At 49.7% G+C, this 16644-nt stretch overlaps 6 protein-coding genes across 6 annotated transcripts; 2 read left to right on the forward strand and 4 right to left on the reverse strand.

The window, feature by feature from the left end:
• Positions 1-163: 163 nt before the first annotated feature.
• Positions 164-1256, forward strand: DEU56DRAFT_983337 (uncharacterized protein; the record flags this gene model as incomplete). The annotated part of the gene is made up of 6 exons (XM_041359945.1): positions 164-526; positions 579-705; positions 757-842; positions 893-961; positions 1012-1103; positions 1151-1256. The coding sequence occupies 6 exons, from the start codon at positions 164-166 to the stop codon at positions 1254-1256; spliced, it is 843 nt and encodes a 280-aa protein (XP_041204445.1).
• On the reverse strand, positions 1126-6884 carry DEU56DRAFT_574971 (uncharacterized protein). Its single transcript, XM_041346895.1, has 10 exons — positions 6239-6884; positions 3601-6186; positions 3222-3547; positions 2755-3169; positions 2633-2705; positions 2438-2583; positions 1951-2387; positions 1729-1899; positions 1547-1675; positions 1126-1496 (listed from the first exon to the last, which is right to left on the reverse strand). Exons 1-10 carry the CDS (start codon positions 6836-6838, stop codon positions 1394-1396), a joined length of 4986 nt encoding a protein of 1661 aa, XP_041204446.1. The 5' UTR covers positions 6839-6884; the 3' UTR covers positions 1126-1393.
• A 1657-nt stretch (positions 6885-8541) lies between these two features.
• DEU56DRAFT_575015 (uncharacterized protein) lies at positions 8542-9789 on the reverse strand. The gene is made up of 2 exons (XM_041346896.1): positions 8776-9789; positions 8542-8726 (listed from the first exon to the last, which is right to left on the reverse strand). Exons 1-2 carry the CDS (start codon positions 9673-9675, stop codon positions 8700-8702), a joined length of 927 nt encoding a protein of 308 aa, XP_041204447.1. The 5' UTR covers positions 9676-9789; the 3' UTR covers positions 8542-8699.
• Positions 9790-9804: 15 nt separating this feature from the next.
• DEU56DRAFT_825690 (uncharacterized protein) lies at positions 9805-11543 on the reverse strand. Its single transcript, XM_041354298.1, has 3 exons — positions 10348-11543; positions 10099-10297; positions 9805-10029 (listed from the first exon to the last, which is right to left on the reverse strand). Exons 1-2 carry the CDS (start codon positions 11236-11238, stop codon positions 10274-10276), a joined length of 915 nt encoding a protein of 304 aa, XP_041204448.1. The 5' UTR covers positions 11239-11543; the 3' UTR covers positions 9805-10029; positions 10099-10273.
• Positions 11544-13152: 1609 nt separating this feature from the next.
• On the reverse strand, positions 13153-14339 carry DEU56DRAFT_825698 (uncharacterized protein). Its single transcript, XM_041354299.1, has 4 exons — positions 14193-14339; positions 14044-14142; positions 13685-13991; positions 13153-13635 (listed from the first exon to the last, which is right to left on the reverse strand). Exons 1-4 carry the CDS (start codon positions 14248-14250, stop codon positions 13281-13283), a joined length of 819 nt encoding a protein of 272 aa, XP_041204449.1. The 5' UTR covers positions 14251-14339; the 3' UTR covers positions 13153-13280.
• DEU56DRAFT_825703 (uncharacterized protein) lies at positions 14340-16551 on the forward strand. Its single transcript, XM_041354300.1, has 6 exons — positions 14340-14710; positions 14776-15189; positions 15242-15262; positions 15335-15717; positions 15763-16226; positions 16284-16551. Exons 1-6 carry the CDS (start codon positions 14602-14604, stop codon positions 16372-16374), a joined length of 1482 nt encoding a protein of 493 aa, XP_041204450.1. The 5' UTR covers positions 14340-14601; the 3' UTR covers positions 16375-16551.
• Positions 16552-16644: the final 93 nt, after the last annotated feature.

Here is a 16644-nt window from a genome sequence, read left to right on the forward strand (position 1 = left end):
ATGATCATTGAGAAAAGATCAATATATTACTGCGCATGTTAGGCCAAAGCGACGTTGTAGCACTGCACTCAAGTACTCGCCGGTACATATGCATCAGCCCCTGTCCCGATGTACAACTATTTCCATTTTGGTCTCTCCACAATTTTGCCGCTTCTCCAGAGTGATGTACTCAACCGTGCACCGCAATTTTCTTGCTCTTCCTCTTCGCAGCCTCGCTCTGGCCTCATGTCGTCCAATTTTTCAACCTTCACTGTATAATCCGTTCCAGCTCAAAGCCAGACGCGTCAATGTCTTTACCGCAATCACTAGAACCCTCTCTACCTCTTGTGTCAGGTACTCTGACAGGAAGGCCGACGACACCAAAGGCTCTGCTGCAGTGTCGCCTTTGCGCGAAAATATATACACCATACCAAATCTGTTGACTGTCTCCCGGATACTTTCGTGTCCCGTACTCGGTTGGTCCATACTACATGACGATTTCTTCCTCGCGACTGGATTACTGGTCTATGCCGGGTTGTCTGACTTAGTGGGTACCCAACGAATGGTTAGTTTGATCACAAGTTGAGCTTTGAGTAAAGGCCGATGGCTACCTGGCAAGACGCTTCAGCATGCATTCAGTTCTCGGGACCATTCTTGACCCTGCTGCGGACAAAACTCTCATGACCACCCTCACGGTGACGTTGGCTATGAAGGGGTTGCTTCCTGGTAAGCAACCTCAATAGAGGCTCATTTGTATTCTGTTGACGCCATCCCTAGTCTCGCTGGCCTCAATAATCATCGGGCGTGATGTGTTGCTGAGTCTTTCCGCTTTTTACATTCGTTATACCTCGCTCCCGGCACCAGTACGTGTCAGATGAATTTCTACCAGGGATGGGCTCATCAATTTTTGCAGAAAACCTTCGCTCGATATTGGGACTTTTCTATACCATCTGCTGAAGTACGGCCTACCACAATCAGCAAGGTAGGATTTTTTGCACCTTATTTTGTGATCTGCTGAGTTTTCTTTCGCAGTACAACACCTTTGCTCAACTCGCTTTAATGTGTGCCACAACCGTCACACCCATTCTGCCCGCGCAGTACACCCTGTTTGTACCCGAAATGCAGTAAGCCAGTCATATATTCGTGTCCCTTCTTCCCCTGACATATTCAGAATTTTGGTTGCTGTAACAACGGTCTGGAGTGGGCTGTCCTATGTATTTTCCAAGGATGCCGTGCGAATAGTCTCGGAGACGCGCAAGAGGCCTCCGTCTTCATAACGTGCAATTTAGGTTTCCTGCACTGCCAAGGCCTGGTGCAGGGCGTACAAGAACTTGATTTAGGATACCAAAATAATGATACAACATATTGATAACAACAGTTTGGCTTGAGGGGAAGACATCGCGGAGCGGGGAAGCTATGATGTAGTTGCAATGGTTCTTCGTCGACGAACTTCTTGTAGTGCATCAGAAATCGCTTGTTTGTTTGCACTTGCTTCTCGCCAAGCTTTACTGACTTGCCTGGAAAGACATGAATCAAGATAGAAACTGGGATGCGACCGGGCGCCTACCTCACACGGCGTATAAATACGACACTCAGTACAACGCTCTTTATTGAGCGTGGCTTCTTCACTAGCGCTGGTGGGTTTTTAGGCTTGGGATATCCTATCCGAGATATGCAAGCCAGTATGCGCTTCTCACTGTCGAGCAAGATAAACTTCTAGCATGATAAAGATCCATGAAATGCCCTTACCTCGCCCCAAAGTTTGACAGGAGAACAAGAAGGTACTGTTTCTGGTACACAAGATCATCTCGCAAGGTAGACTCGCGGGTGAACTTCGCCTTGAGGTACCGAATCTGGACAACAAGGCCCTTGCACTCTTCCTTGTGCTGTTTTTTCAGCTCGACAAGCTGGTGGCCATCACTAAAACTTGTTCAGCACCAAGATGCAGCACACAAATATGACATCACCCACGTAGCAAACGCATACTTCTTGAGCTTCTCCTGGGCGGTCTTTAACTTCGCTTGCTGGCTGCCGAACTGCTCATTCAGGAGACGTATCTGGGTTTGGGCCTGCTTCTTGGCTCGCTCCGCCTTGGTCAGCTCATCCCTGTGTTTCTCCTGCACCTTCTCCTTCTCCTTTCGCAAAGTTTTAAGATCACGTCCAAACGCCTCGGCATCTCGCTTGACGCGTCTGAGGTCGGACTCAAGGGCTGCAACGGTACGTGCAACATCGGTCTTCTCTATTGCCATGCGGTTTTTCTCCTCTTCGCTACGTTGTAGTTCGTCGGCTTGATTGGAAAGCGCATGCCTCAGGTCATCGATTTCACCGAGATGTGAGTCGAGTTGATGACGGCGGTTGTTGTGCGATGATTGTGACCTTGCATAGTCATTTCGAAGCTTGTTGACTCGCTGTTCGTGTGTCGGCGCAATGTTATATTGTTACATTAAGAGGCACTCACATCTGATACTTCAGTGAACTGCCGTTGAAGTTCCCTGTGGTCCTTTGCAAGAAGAGACCGCTCTTGCCGCAGCTGATCGATTGTCTCTGCATTTTCTTTGACTTTGCCTTCGAGGAGGCGAGCTTGTTGCTCCATCGTGGCATTGGCTTTACTTTCCAGTTAGGATCGAGGATAGGAAGATGGGAATGTACGTACTTCGCAACTCGGTTTCTAGCTCATGATTTTCGCGCTTGGCCTTCTGCAGCTGTCTCTTAACATCGTCGATATCCTGATAATTTTTGGGTTAAAAAGCGTCTAAAGTTAGTCAAGAGACGCACTGATTCGGTTCTTTGTAGTTGACGAGCAACATCACTCTTCTCACGCTGAACGCGGTTCTGCTCCGTGGACATCTGTCTGAGACGCGTCCTCTCGGCCTGCAGTTCAGCCTCGAGATCAGCAATAACAGCCTTCGCCCTCTCGACCTCCCGAGTATCAGCTCTCGATCGTCGATTAGCTTCAGTGGCTCTTTTCGCTTCGTCCTTGGCGCTTCGTACTTCCATGTCCATCCTGTTCGCAGCATCTTGGAGGACCGCCTTTTCTCCCAGAAGATGACGTTTTTCTTCCTCCCATCGCTGTTTCATCGTGTCAAGTTCCTTGTTTACTGCCTGAAGGTCTAATTTAAGAGCTTCGCTGGTCTTCGTCGGAGGTGTCGGTGGGTTGGAGGGGAGGCCACTATACGACACATCCAAAGAACTGAGAAATCTTGTGTCAGGGTAATACACCATGAACGCGCTATAAATCACACCTTTCATCGGCGTCGTAAAATCGTTGCAATGTTGATGTGTCCACCTTTACCATACATTTCTGACAACGGAGCCTTTGGAGTCGGTGAAGCCGACGCTCCTCGCGTCTCTGTAACCTTCCCATCTCGTTGTCAAGTTGAGAAATCTTGGATCGGGCAAGCTCGAGGTCTCTCGTGAGGGACACGACTCCCAGCCCAGCATCTTCCAGCTCATCGAGCTTCTGATCGATATTGTCGTTGGCAAGGTCGAGTTCGCCTTGAAGACGAGCGATTTCGGTTAATAACGGGGACACTGAGGGATCGCCAGTGGTATTGTTCAACCAGGAAAGCTATCGAGTTTCCATTTAGAAAGTAACCTTCGGACATTATGATACCAGCTTACATCTTTCAAGGGGCCTCCGGGTGTCTTCGGAGCCCTAACAGACATCGATAACACATGTCGATGAATGGGCGAGATCCCGCTGAGGTTGACCACCTTGTTCGGAGTTGTCGTCTCGAAGCTGGTCGATCGGAGGGCCTTGATGCGTGCCTGGAGCTGCTCTTTATCATTCTCCAGGGTCTCGATCCTCTGATCCTTCGCAGCCTCGATAGCTTTCCGCGCAGGAGAATGCTGAAGGAGCTCATTGAGCCTTGCAATCTCTTTGTGCGCATCTTCCAGCTCTGCTTCGAGTACACTCTCTAATTCAGCATTGCTCTCGTCAGAATGTTGGCCTTTCAGCAGCCGAGACATCTCCCTCTCGCGTTCTCTTTCTCGTTCGAGGGTGGAAATCTTGGCCTTGAGATCTGCGATGGCTTCTTGGTCGGTGCTCATCTTCTGCTCGGCAGCGTCAAGAGCGTCTTCCATTTGGTTGACCAGCAGCGATGACCTTTCGGCTTCTTTTTCCAGCGCTTCGACACGATCGTTAGCCTCTTGTACTTCGGCCTCCAACTGGTTAAAGCTGTCTTGAGCGGAGGCGAGCTCATCTTCGAGGTCTTGGATGCGTTCAGTCGCAGCTGTGACAGCCTCTTCGAGCTCGGCAGTATAGGTCTTCAGCTCGCGAACTTCCTCGTTGGTATCCTTGTCGGAACGTGCAAGAAGCTGCTGTGCCTCCGTGAGCTCATCTGTCTTTGCTTCCAGCTCATGCTGGAGACGGCTTGCGGCAGCTTCTTGAGCTTTCACGTCCTTCTCGAGTTCAGATGTCCGGGCACTAGAGCGCATGATCTCGGCCCCTATCTCGCTCAACTGGTCGTGGAGATCATCGTTAGCCAGCTTGGCGGAGAGCCGCTCCTTCTTGAGTTCCTTCTCGAGCTCGTCAACACGCCTGTCGCTCGAGATAATCTCATCCTCCATATCCTTGATCTGCGCGGTCGCATTCTGGAGGTCAACTGTGAGGACGCTGATCCGGTTGTTGGCCTCCTTCAGTGCGCCTCCAAGCTCCTTCCCGTTCTCCATTGCCGTCTCAGCCTGTCCAGCCCTCTCCAGTGCAAGGTCGCGCTCACTTTGAAGTCGTTCGCGAATGCGCTCCGCCTCCTTGGTCCTTTCTTCCAGGGCCTGCTCGCTCTCCACGATCTTCGTCTCTAAGTCGCTCACGATCTCTGCAACGCCACTCTCGACCTCGTGCATGCGCTCCCGCCAACGTTCCTTGTCCCGTGCACGCTCATGCCGTTCAGTCTCAAGCTCCTGGTCCACGCTCTCCTTCTCCCCTGCCAGCTTATCGAGCTGAGCCTCCAGGTTCTCGATAAATTCCTCCAAATCTCTTTTCTCCTCTGCCCACCCTTCTTCCCCCGCCTCCTCCACATCGCCCAGCGCACTCCCCGAACTGACCCTTCGACCCTTTTCAGATCCCATACTCTCCAAACTGAGCCGTCGCTGCTCAGCGTCCTTCACCTCCTCGTACTTCCTCAACCGGTCAACGAGTGTCTTGTTCTCTTCCTGCAGCTTCGAGTTCAGTGTATGCAGGTAGTGGTTCAACTTCGGCGCGTCGAAACGCGCCACACCGCGCTGACCTGTGCCCAACGCAGGGTCATACGAGGTGTTTGCACGTGGGTGTGTGGTGAGATCATGTGAGGACGCAGTGGAGATGTTGAAAGCGGGCGATGCACCGCGGAAATCAACGTCAGAGGGGGAGGCAAGATGTTCACTGTCACCTGCAGAGGATGCGCTATCTGGAAGATGAGCCTGCGCAAGAGGGTGCGACATGCGTCCCCGTCCCCGCCCAGGCCGAGGAGTGATACCAGCAAATGCGGTGCGCATGGGACCGGCGGGCGTTGCGCCGACACCGGATGCGCTTTCACTGCTCCCGCTTGAGCTCTGGGATACAGGGAGAGCACCGAGCCGATTGTGGGGGTGAGGGGTGAACTTTATACGGGGCCGGGCGGTGGAATTGATCACTGAAAGAAGAAACGACCGCCTGCGGGCATGAGGTGTGAGGGGCTCTTCGCCTGCGTCTGTACTTGGTTCATTGTATGCGGGTGGGACGTTGAACTGCGTGCGAAGCCGCGGGACGGGTGTGAAATCCAATACTGATCTAGCGGGTGATGGAAATGCTGTTGAAGATGCGCCTATGGTTCGGTCGTTGTTGAATTGATTGCTTGGATCAGACGATGCGGATGAGAATGTTGGCTCGCGGTCCGATTGGGTGGCAGAGTCCTCCCGCCCAGGTTCAGGGTCACTTTCCAATGGAAAATCCTGGGAATGGTCTGGATAAAGCTCTTGTTCATCATTGCTCTCATCCTCTGGAGGCTGTATCACGACGCTTGGGAGTGACATGATAGCCGGAGAGGCTGTTCTCGATCGAGGTAAGGGAACGTAAACACCAGGAGTGGGAGACGGTGTTTCTATAGGTAGTGCAATGGATCTATTGCTGCGAGGTGTGGAGTTTGGAGGTGATGAGACAGGAGAGGGCGTCGTCCGGGAAAGGGACGGTGTTCTCGTCCGCGCGAGCGGTTTGCGTAGCGCAACATTACGGAATTTGTCGAATGGCGAACGCTGGGATACGTTGAGCTCAACTAAAATGAGAAGTAAGCAGCAAAGCATTCACCTGAGCTTCAGTACGTAATGAAATTGAGTAGTCGTATTTCTTCCTCGGCGTAGGACCTTCCGGAGGGATATCGGGAAGAAACGGGGAGCTGGAGCGGCTGACGGACTGTAGTGCGTCCTCCAAAGACATGTCATCGACCTCATTCTCTTCTGGCGGCAAATGTGACTCTGGAACACTGCGGCTACTCCGTGTGAGAGGCGAGTCTTCTGGCTCTGTATTCTCGTCGCTCTCATGGGGAAGGGAGGTTATGGCGCTCGCTTCGAAGCTTTGTACAGGGCTCCGAGGATATGGATATGTTCTAGAGGCAGAGGACGATTTTGCTGAAACAGAGCGTGATGCGAGAGAGCTTGCAAAGCGTGCTGTGCTGGAAGTACTTGATTGTAGCTTTATGGTTGAGGTCGCCGTGTGCGCTGAGACAGCGGCGGGTGTGGAGTGCACAGGCAATATATTAAAGTCATCGTCAGTTGAATGTTGGTCCGAGTCTGAGTCTTGTGCAGCAGAGTAATCGAAGGCAGGTAAGGACGGAAGAGAAGGTGGCTCTCCTTCGTCTGCAGCTTGAATTCTGCGCCATATTCGAGACGGTGTCTCAAGCGTCGCCATCTTCAGAGTCCTTTTGGTGCTCAGATTTTCGTTAATTTTGATGCACACGATAACGACTTACCGAGGTTGATGTTGTTGCAGATCACGACGCTCGATTTAGGGTGGCTACAGACCACGTGACCGTGTTTCATCACGTGCTGACCACTACACGGCCAAATACATTTCAATGAGAACGTTCGTAAACTTTCTTGTGAGCACTGAGCAGATGCAGAGATGAGAAGGAGCGTACTCAATTTCCTGGCGGGGGATTGGGTATGCTCCTTCTCATCTCTGATTCCGAAGGCGTCAAATTCGAAATGGAGGTAGGAAGGAGCTTGAGGATCACTCAGTGGTCAGTATACGCTTTCGTAAGTGCCAGCTACTAGTACAGGAGGAACGACTATCCGAGTCGTCTTTCGATGTAGGAGTACTTATTGGCTCTTCATACTCATATGTCTATCGTGTTCTCTAATGCGAGAACCTACAGGAGGATACTTGACCTCGACTGCAACTGAACCATATACTATATTCTAGGTTATTTCTCTGCGAGTCTCGGAAGGAGTTTCGCCACACTATGCACCCTCCTGCTCCTGAATTCTGCCGTCTGCCAGGGACAACCCAATGTTAATCTGCCAACAACACTGGGACTTATACGATCGGGCGAGTGAAATTTTTCATTCTGCACAACCAATTTTAACAAGGAGCTGCGGCTCGACGCCGTTCTCTTCTTACTTTGGCTTTGAGATCTGAACCAACCTACAGCAGATATAGGGTTTATTCGAACACGGCTGAAACGAACAACACGTCGTTTTCATTCCCGTTCGTGCTTCGACTTCTTGTTATATTGTCTCCGCAGACGCCCTGGTGAAATTATTGGGCGATTTATGACGAGACATTCATTTGGCCACAACACCAGAACTTAGATAGAAGGTCATTTGACTCAACTCGCGGCTGTTTCAATGTCCCCCATTGATGTTAACTATTGTGAAGCTAACGAGATGCTCACGTTGTCTTTTTGTCCGGCACAGAAAACCTCTTAAATAATGCAACAGTGATTATCTTGATGCAGGGGAAAGACAGGCAGCATCCAAACACATGATAGTTATGACAGAGAGAAGACAGAAATTTCAGCGCTATTTTCAAAGTTTGGTTGTCAATGCACACGTGGAATTGAGAAATGGCAATCTGGGACTCACTTTGTACGGAGAGCAACTTACCGTTTCGTTCTCACAACAGTCTTATGTATTTATGATACCTTGGGTAGACCATCCTAGTTTCGGAATAAGTGCGCCACACCAAGATTTTCCCGGGACAATGTTGAAACTATCCCTGATATCGAGGACTTGCATGTGACAAGAACACCCAGGGGTACAAAATTGGACGTTATCAGTCCTCGGAGGGTCGCAGTATAACATCCCCATCGTTATCGATGCAGTGCGAGAGCAGCTGCAGTAGTTCCATGGTTAATTCTGCCGCAACGACAGTTGGGCGCGTGACAAGGATGGCGTGTATTTTTACTGAATGAAGGGCGTCGTCAAGCAACTTATCAGGGGCGCACTAACCGATTCGGACTCGGCGGTGGGTACCTGGACCACGCCTGGGGCGCGCTGCGCCCCGCGCATCACCGTGTACTATTTAGAATTCTACAGTTCGGGAAGGTGCATGACTTAAATGACGAAACAAGACAGGTGAAGACTTTGGCTCACGGTTGCAAATCGATGTGTCTTGAGAATATAGCAATCCCTTCGGTCCGGGGTGTGCCCCAAATCATACTGCATGCAAGGGAAATCTACAAAGGGTACCTGCCCATTACAATACAGTTAAGCAAGTGTGACATACATAAACTGTTTTCTGACCCCAGTACACGGCGAGATAAATATCATTAGCGAAAATCAATATCCAGGCGAATCTAAGAGCAGGTAAATCATAGTCAGTCAGTTAATTGCGAGAGAACTCACCTCTAGGATGATTTCCATCACCGGGAAAGCCAGCTCTTTTGCGTATTCAGCAAACTTCCTCGGCGCTCTCTCTCTACAGCCAATACAGCTTCCAGCCCTCTTCACCATACTGTCAATCCATTCAGGATTAAGGAGGCTTTCCACAGATGGTCGAATGCGGAGCGCTTCTATAACACTATCTTGGTATTCTTTGAGGGACAAGCGAGAAACACCCTTCTTGCGACAGAACTTGCAGTCAAGCAATGGTAGGGGATACGTTGGCCAAAGACGGGTAAGTTGGGTCATAGCTTGACCGCAACTTGCGTGGTACTTGACCAACCGCTGAAAGTCCGAACCAGAGATGAAGTCTAATTCAGAGACATATGCAGGCTCCCACACCGCAAACCGCAGCATATATCTCGCCGCCATGAGAGTCTCTGCCTCCGAACGGTAGCGACATCCGATAGCAAAGACTCGCATAGGCTCTTTCTCTAGAAACCTAGGAGCCGTTATCATTTTAACGATGAATATACCGACTCGTTTCATGTCGTATTTATCGGCGGCATCGAGGACGGACATGACAATGTCTAAGTTTTCGAGAGCGGGTACGTCTGTGTCGTAGACGGGGGAACAAAAGCTCAGCAGCTTCCGCAAAATGACGCTTGTCTCCGTCACTGGTATAATGGGGAGACCATGCCTTGTTAGGTCTGCAGCATCATCGAGAGGGCCTGGCTGAGGTAAGGAGAACATATTCGAAAAGAAAGATGATGCTAGGGACAGCAACAGCTTGTGAAAGTGGAAATCAACATTGTCCGCACTGCGTAATATGATATCCCCTCTGTCAAAGGGGGCTCCGGCGTCGACTGGCATCTGCCGTGGTTCATCTTCGATGCTGGCGTACTTGCCCAAAGTTGTGTCCATTGTGGGAGGGTTCTGGTGAGAGCTAGATTACAACTTTCCTGCAGTAACTCCTGCGATAAGCATTTCCAGCATGAATCACTGGAATGTGTGTGGAAGGAGTCTGAGACAACACTGATACGGACGGGAATTCGAACAAGTTCCCCTTTGGGATTGCTTGGGATGGTCTAAACTTAAATCGAACTTACTCTCGAACTTAACTCTCAACAAACACCTGATCTCTCACCGCCCATTCAGTCAATGCCCATGAACTTCCTTCCAGATAGGATCGATGCTGTTGCATATGGGTCGCTTTTCTTGGGAAAGCGTGGATGTGTTTATATTGGCATACGATGATCATGATGTGCGATACCAAAAGTAAGTAGTTGTTTTTTGACTGTCATTATATGGAAAGTTCTCTATAGATTTATGTTAACTTACGAGAAGTATTTATGCGCTATCCGGCCAGCAGATGTGCCTGGCTCTACTAGTAAGTCCTTGATAACAGGGTGATTCTACTTCAAGCTGGTTCAGCTGTGACGGTGATGGAACGAAACAGCTGAACCTAGCGGTCCCCCACTGATTTTTGATGCGCAAGTGCACAGCACAGGTGGTTTCTCCATCAAATGGCAATACCTAGAGGAATCTGCGAAGAGAACTTAGATTACGACAATAGCAATTTAGCCATCCACGCACCTCGGCAATCACTTTGTCCAATTCCCGCGCAAAAGTCCCGGTGAACTGAACCATCTGGCTATGCGCACGCCGTCGACATGAGGGACAACTGTTTGCCCTCTCGACAGCTTTTGCCAAGTTTTTCGTCAATGCTGCGCCACATGGAAACTCTTCCAAGGCAACGGATGTCTCGTCCATGTAATCTGCCCACCAATCCCGCGGATAAGTGCCATGCGTCAGGTACCTGACGTCTGCTTTCGAGTCACATGGACAACAGTTTGTCCACCACTCGTAGAAGCTGTGCGTCTGTGATTGCTTCAGCCAGTCCAGATTGTCGCAAAGCGTTCTAGCGGCATGGCTGCATTTCGAGCGATATGTGACAAGACCCTGACTGATGTGATTAGGAAGGAGTGCTGTGGCAAAAGTATCCTGTGTTGGGGCTGGATGATGAAGCGAATATCTTGCTGCAGTCTCGGCTTCCGGTTCGAGACCATATCGGCACGCAATCGCGAAGATGCGCACGCAATTTCTCTCTAGAAGGGACGGGGCAACCATGGCTTTCCTCACCCTCTCTTCAACTTCTTCCATTCCGTATTTCATTGCTGCCTCTAAGACTTTCTCCACATCATTCGTGTCCTTTAAACTGGGATCTTTTACGGCTGCCGGATAACAGAATCTCAACAGCATGTCGAGCGTCCTGCTGTTCTCCGATACCTGAATCATGTCTAGACCGTCGAACGTCTCATCGGCAGAGTGGTTTCTTTGTGGTTGGGGAAGGTCGAACATGGCCTCGAAGAATGGGGAGGCAAGTGCGAGAATACAGCGGAAGACACGGAAGTTGACGTTGTCAGAAGAAAGCAGGACAATGTCTGCCTTTGCATTGTTGAATGGCGCTTTGGCTTCGCTGGGCATTGTGAGGGCGAGTTAACAAGGCAAGGGAAACATGACGAGAAGGCAATTCGGAATCTTATACATAATTGGATGCGAGCAGAAGAGTGAATTAGTGGATTTGGCAACAGGTTTGCGTTCCTGTATGACCCAATTCGCCTCAGACCCATAGGGGGGCCTGGCTCGCTTCCAAGGACCCTGCCTTGAGGCCTTCATTACTTCATTCTCATCATGGCTATGTTTATCACGTCGGAGTGTATCCTTTTATTTCTCCCTTCTTGGCACAGCAAGAAACGCATTGCAGCTCCAGCTCATATTCTTATAGTGTGCAAGAAAGGCCTTCTCATTGTTTGTAATTTTAGACTTCCCGCGAATCTGAAGGATATGTTGTCCTTTACCCAGTTAAAAACGGATCTTATCGGAACTGCGCGATGGGCGCAGTGCGCACTACTCCGAATTAAATCAAGTAGCCGCTTACATATAGCTATAGCAATTCGTTAGCGACATAACCTATGCAGAACGCTTGGCAAGGTTGTAAAAGACCTATACCCGGCGTATACTATATACTCCTTTCCCCCCTCCAGCGTTAATATTGTCAACGTCGAGACCGATACGTCAAAAATGGCATGGAGAAATCGCAGTGGCCGCATCTCAACTCTTCCACCAGGTTCTGCACCCATAAATCGCACCATCGGGTCCATTATTTCTGTCACAAGTCTTGGTCGACTTGTCAAGTTGTCCGATGGTGACCAGAACTGTCCCAGCGGGCTGATCCGAGGAGCAGGGACCCCGGCTATTTGGACGTAGACGTAGTCCAGCTGACTCCCTGCAACCCTCAAAGAATCAAAACACCTGTACGTGGCACAAGTTCAACTATTTGATTTGTAGAATCGGCATGTTCTTATATATATACATATGTGTGTTCAATCTGGTTCAAATCGCGAGAACCGCGAGCAACTTGCCACATCGTTTACCACATATATTGGTATGAATGCATGAGAAGCTGCAGAAGGCTGCAGATCATCGTCATCGAGTGTTTGAGGAAGTGCCATACGGATCGCTATTCGCATTGACAATGAAAACCGCATCATGGTACCGCCACCGTGACGATAGGAAGTACGTTACCCTGCGTGTCGCGCCCAGTTGGGCGACGATCTCAATTAGCTTCTCGTAGTCACGTCGACCATCCCAGGATAGAGGGTATGAATCATGAGGGTCGAGTCTCTGCGACCGTCCGGACGCTACTGCATGCCACGGGTCTCCAGTCACGACAAAGTGCTTGAAGTTGGGACATGGCACGCGAAGGGTGGGGTGGCTGGGGTCCTGTTCCGCTTAGCCCTAAGAGAACTCTATGTGAAAGATATCGATAAGATCTAAGCCGAGGAACCAAGCGAAGAGCTACTCCCGTGACAAGAACTTGATTATAACGGATACCGCGGGTATACATACTTATTGAAGTGCATCTCATCGTCGATGTACTTGCCGTCTAAAACGGCGGCAGGAACGGCGGACTAGTGAGGATACGCTTCGCACCGAGGCATTTGCGACGTGGCGACAGTTCAGGGCCAGTGAAGGGGCCCCACAGACAAGTATGTATTGTCCTACATCGAGTAAGTCTCTCGATGGACAAAAAAAGAAGATCGTCAAGAAGTATTTAGCTTTCTCAGGGGTGAAGCTTAAGAATGGATACTATGATCTCCGAATCCGTGGATTCAGTCAATTGCGTGAGTGAACTTTTCGGATGCACTTTACTTATCTTCACATATAAAGCTGATCTTGATATTCGGTTCACGCACGGTAGCAGACTTCTTATCAACGCCACTTCAAGCTTGAAGCATGTGTGTTAGAAGCTTCATGCATTAGTTTGCATTGATCACTCACTAAATAGTCGATACTGTGATCTGGTAGTATTGGGCTCTATGGCAGTCCAACCAATAATAAGTGTGATGTGTGGGATAGCCCAATCAGCAAATATTATAATTGCAAAAAAGATATCAATACATGTGCACCAGCATCTACTGTGGACAGAGAAGTAAGAGGATATATGTCGTCCTGTCTGGGTGATATTAGTGACTGTAGAGGTCGTGACACGCCTCACAACCTTCGCACGGTTCAGGCATCTGAGTGTGCGATCCCGGGCCCATGTCTGAATGTCTTGCGCGCCGCTGACGCTTTATAAACCGCGGAGGCGGATCGTGAGGTTGTTCGAGCTGCGAGGATGAAGCCACACTTGACCTTGGAAGTGCACGCTTAAGGCGTGAAGGCACAAAATCAATCTCATCGGGGAGCTCTTCAAGCTTCACGTCTGACTTGAAGACAAAGGAAGGATGTTGTGCTTCATGGAAGGAAAGACGCGAGCTTTCGACGCTTTCCCTGCCCTTGCGTTTTCGGCCATCGGGAGATGCTTGGGACAGGGTTGAACTAGTGGGAGTTAACGACAGGATGACAAGTTCATTCGTAGAAGACGTACTGGTCCAGGAATTCTGCCTCCAAAGCATCATACTTCATCCGCAGCCGGTTGGTGGCGTCCCGAGCAGCCTGGGCTTCCAAGCGAGCATCTTTCTCATTTGCAGCATACTGGCGAGAGGCTGCCATGTGTGCCTCACATCTCTCCATTAGAGCATCTCGATCCCTACTCAACGCAGCGACGCGTGTTTTGAGTTGCTCGATTTCCGCAATCAACGGAGCAGGAGAAGTAATGTCTAAGTATAACTTGCGCACGCTGGGAGCCATGAAGTCGTGGTATTTTTTGGGAACAAAAGATAGATCAGGCATTGCTGCATGATCGATAGTCTGAGCAAAGGATTCCGCAGGCACCGTGAGACATACCAATATGAAATACGCTTCGACACGATGGGCATGAAGATTTCAAAGCATCATTTCCGGAATTTATATGGGCGCGTAGGCACTTTTCACAGTGAACGTGTCCTAGATAGAGTGAACAGGTCATCACATGCAGTAGTCCGAGCAAGGCTGACCACATGGAATGCAGACAGGCTTCTTGATATCCTCCAAGCAGATTCCACATTCAGCCATGTTAGAGCAGTTTGTCAGAGATTAGTAGTAGTACGGACGAGGCTTAGATTAAGAGAGAATTGTCAAACAAGCTGCTTCAAGTAGACATACAAACGCGTCCACAGTCACATGACCGCGTCTTGCTTGGCGCATCACAACATGGATAAATAAGGACTTCCCTCCAATCTCGGGCAGCGCTAACTCAACCGAGGCTACAACAGCTCTGGCTGCTTCTCGAGAACATCAACGGGGACTTCCTTGACCTGCTGTTTGACGAGCAGCGCTTTAAATCACTGAAACAACTATAATTTTGGTCCTTTTTGGTGGACAAGGGCTCCATCACGATCATTTTGATATCCATATTGTCTGTGCATGTCTACTTCTCTACACTCTCCTTCTCGTCCCCTCTCGAGGTCTTCTTCACGTGGCTCCGTGCGTTCTGCACGCGCTTCGAGCCCGTCAATAACACAAAACGATACAGGTATTACTCCTTCACCCGTCAATTCAGACTTCATTCAAGCATCTTGGTTCGTTCTATTTCCATAGTGGCTGTTCGTAATCAGATGTCGACCTTGAAGCATTCTATTCGACATCAACAGGCACAGTTACACAGCTTAGAAAATAAGGTCATCTTACGCGGATCACGTCCGTTACCACCTGGCTTTATGGCACCCTCTCATTCTCCACATCCCTCGTCAGAGGATGTTTTGGATATAAGTCCTTGTCCTGTGTCATATACCACGAGCTTTTCAACTCCAAAAATGCAACGTCGTTCCAGTTTTGATGTTTTGCAAGGCCTCGCTGGTCGCGAGTCAAATCTTCCGCTCCCGAGGAGAGAAAGTGCAACACCAATCCTAAAACGTGATGGAATCCGCGAAGGTATCCCCATGGATTTCGGCGGCAGTCCCAGTCACGCACTGAACACCAAGCGGATGTCTAGTCCGACGCGCACACTGAGTCGTATGTTACTCGCGTCTTTGTAGTCTTTGTACTAACATTTTTTCGTTGATAGGGATACCTGTGGCTTCTGTAGGTCAGTCTTTCTTTCCCTCCCCTGCGACCAGGATTTCCCTCATTGTGGACGTTGGTGACTCAATGCTATTAGGGAATGCCCGTGCGTTAGCCGACGATGGTCTCTCTCCAGCTCGTACCTCCCCTCCAGCAATTTTACCGATTGACCCTCATGCTGGCAATAACTCACACATTTTAAATGCCTCCACTTCTTCGCTGCAAGCCCCATCATCTCCCAATAGACGTATCTCTCTTACGCCTGGAGGGACGACCAAAGTATTGGCAGATCTTCAGGCCGGTGTTATAAATGCTCGCAACGCCTTGGAAAACACCAAGTCTCAACTTCGGCTGTCACAACGGACTGTTGCACAGTTGACACGACAGACTGAAGATTTGAAAGAAGGTCGAGAACGCCTCAGACTGGAAAACGAAGGTCTTAACAATGTTGTGGCTAGAAAGGAGAGGTTGCTGCAAGAGGTCAGTCTGCCTTGTCTTATTTTTTCTTCTACTGACCCATTGTAGGTTCTTGAGCGAGCCCGCAAAGCTGAAGCCGAGGCAGCAACCTTGAAATCTTCACTGAAAACGGAGACTGCGACCTCCAAAAAGTCCCTCCGCGAGATGGAATCTGCTCTTGCTGAATCAACGGCGCTTTCTCAGAAGGCTGAACGCGAGTATATTACCTTGCGCGATAGCATCAAAAGTATGACCGAGAGTTGGAAGCATGACACTGATAAACTTCGTGAAGAGATGCGGAAGCGCGAGGACAAGCTGAAAAAAGAAGCCGAATCTATTGGCAAGAAGTATAAACTTCTCGCAGATGAGATGAAGGAGGCGCAGCGTCAGCAAGCTTTCGTGAAGGACCTCAAAAATGAGGACCAGAAAATCAGGAAAGAGGTTGAAGAAGAGTTCCGCGAGGAGATCATTAAACTGAAGGCGCAAGTTGAACTTCAATCTCATCAAAGTGACGAGGCAGTTGAAACGGCGAGGTATGCAGTGTTTATTTTCTGCCTCACATCTTGCGCTTACGAATTTTGTTCAAACAGAACTTTGGCGAGTGAGCTGGCTCGCCTTCGTCGTTTGATGCAGTCTGGTACCAAGTCCCCTCCACCTGACACCGAAAACCCGCCTCCCTGATCTAGATTTCTCCGTTCGTTGCGTCGTATGACTGTCCAGGGGGCCCTATTCACTGACATGGACAGCCATCTCATGTATATCACACACACTCATTCACACTTTGCATATTTTACACCCTTCTAGCCCTGCTGTCATATACCTACTAGGATAAATTCAGATGCTGACTTGTACATGGCGCATGATTTCCGCTGCTGGGCCGCATTTAATGCTCGCCCCGAAGTCGTGTGCGTAAGGGTGCAGTGGTCACCAAGGTTTCACACTGGTACGGTC

This window comes from Suillus clintonianus (assembly GCF_016758775.1).
Source record: "Suillus clintonianus strain FC179 chromosome Unknown DEU56scaffold_89, whole genome shotgun sequence".
Classification (NCBI taxonomy): Eukaryota; Fungi; Basidiomycota; class Agaricomycetes; order Boletales; family Suillaceae; genus Suillus; species Suillus clintonianus.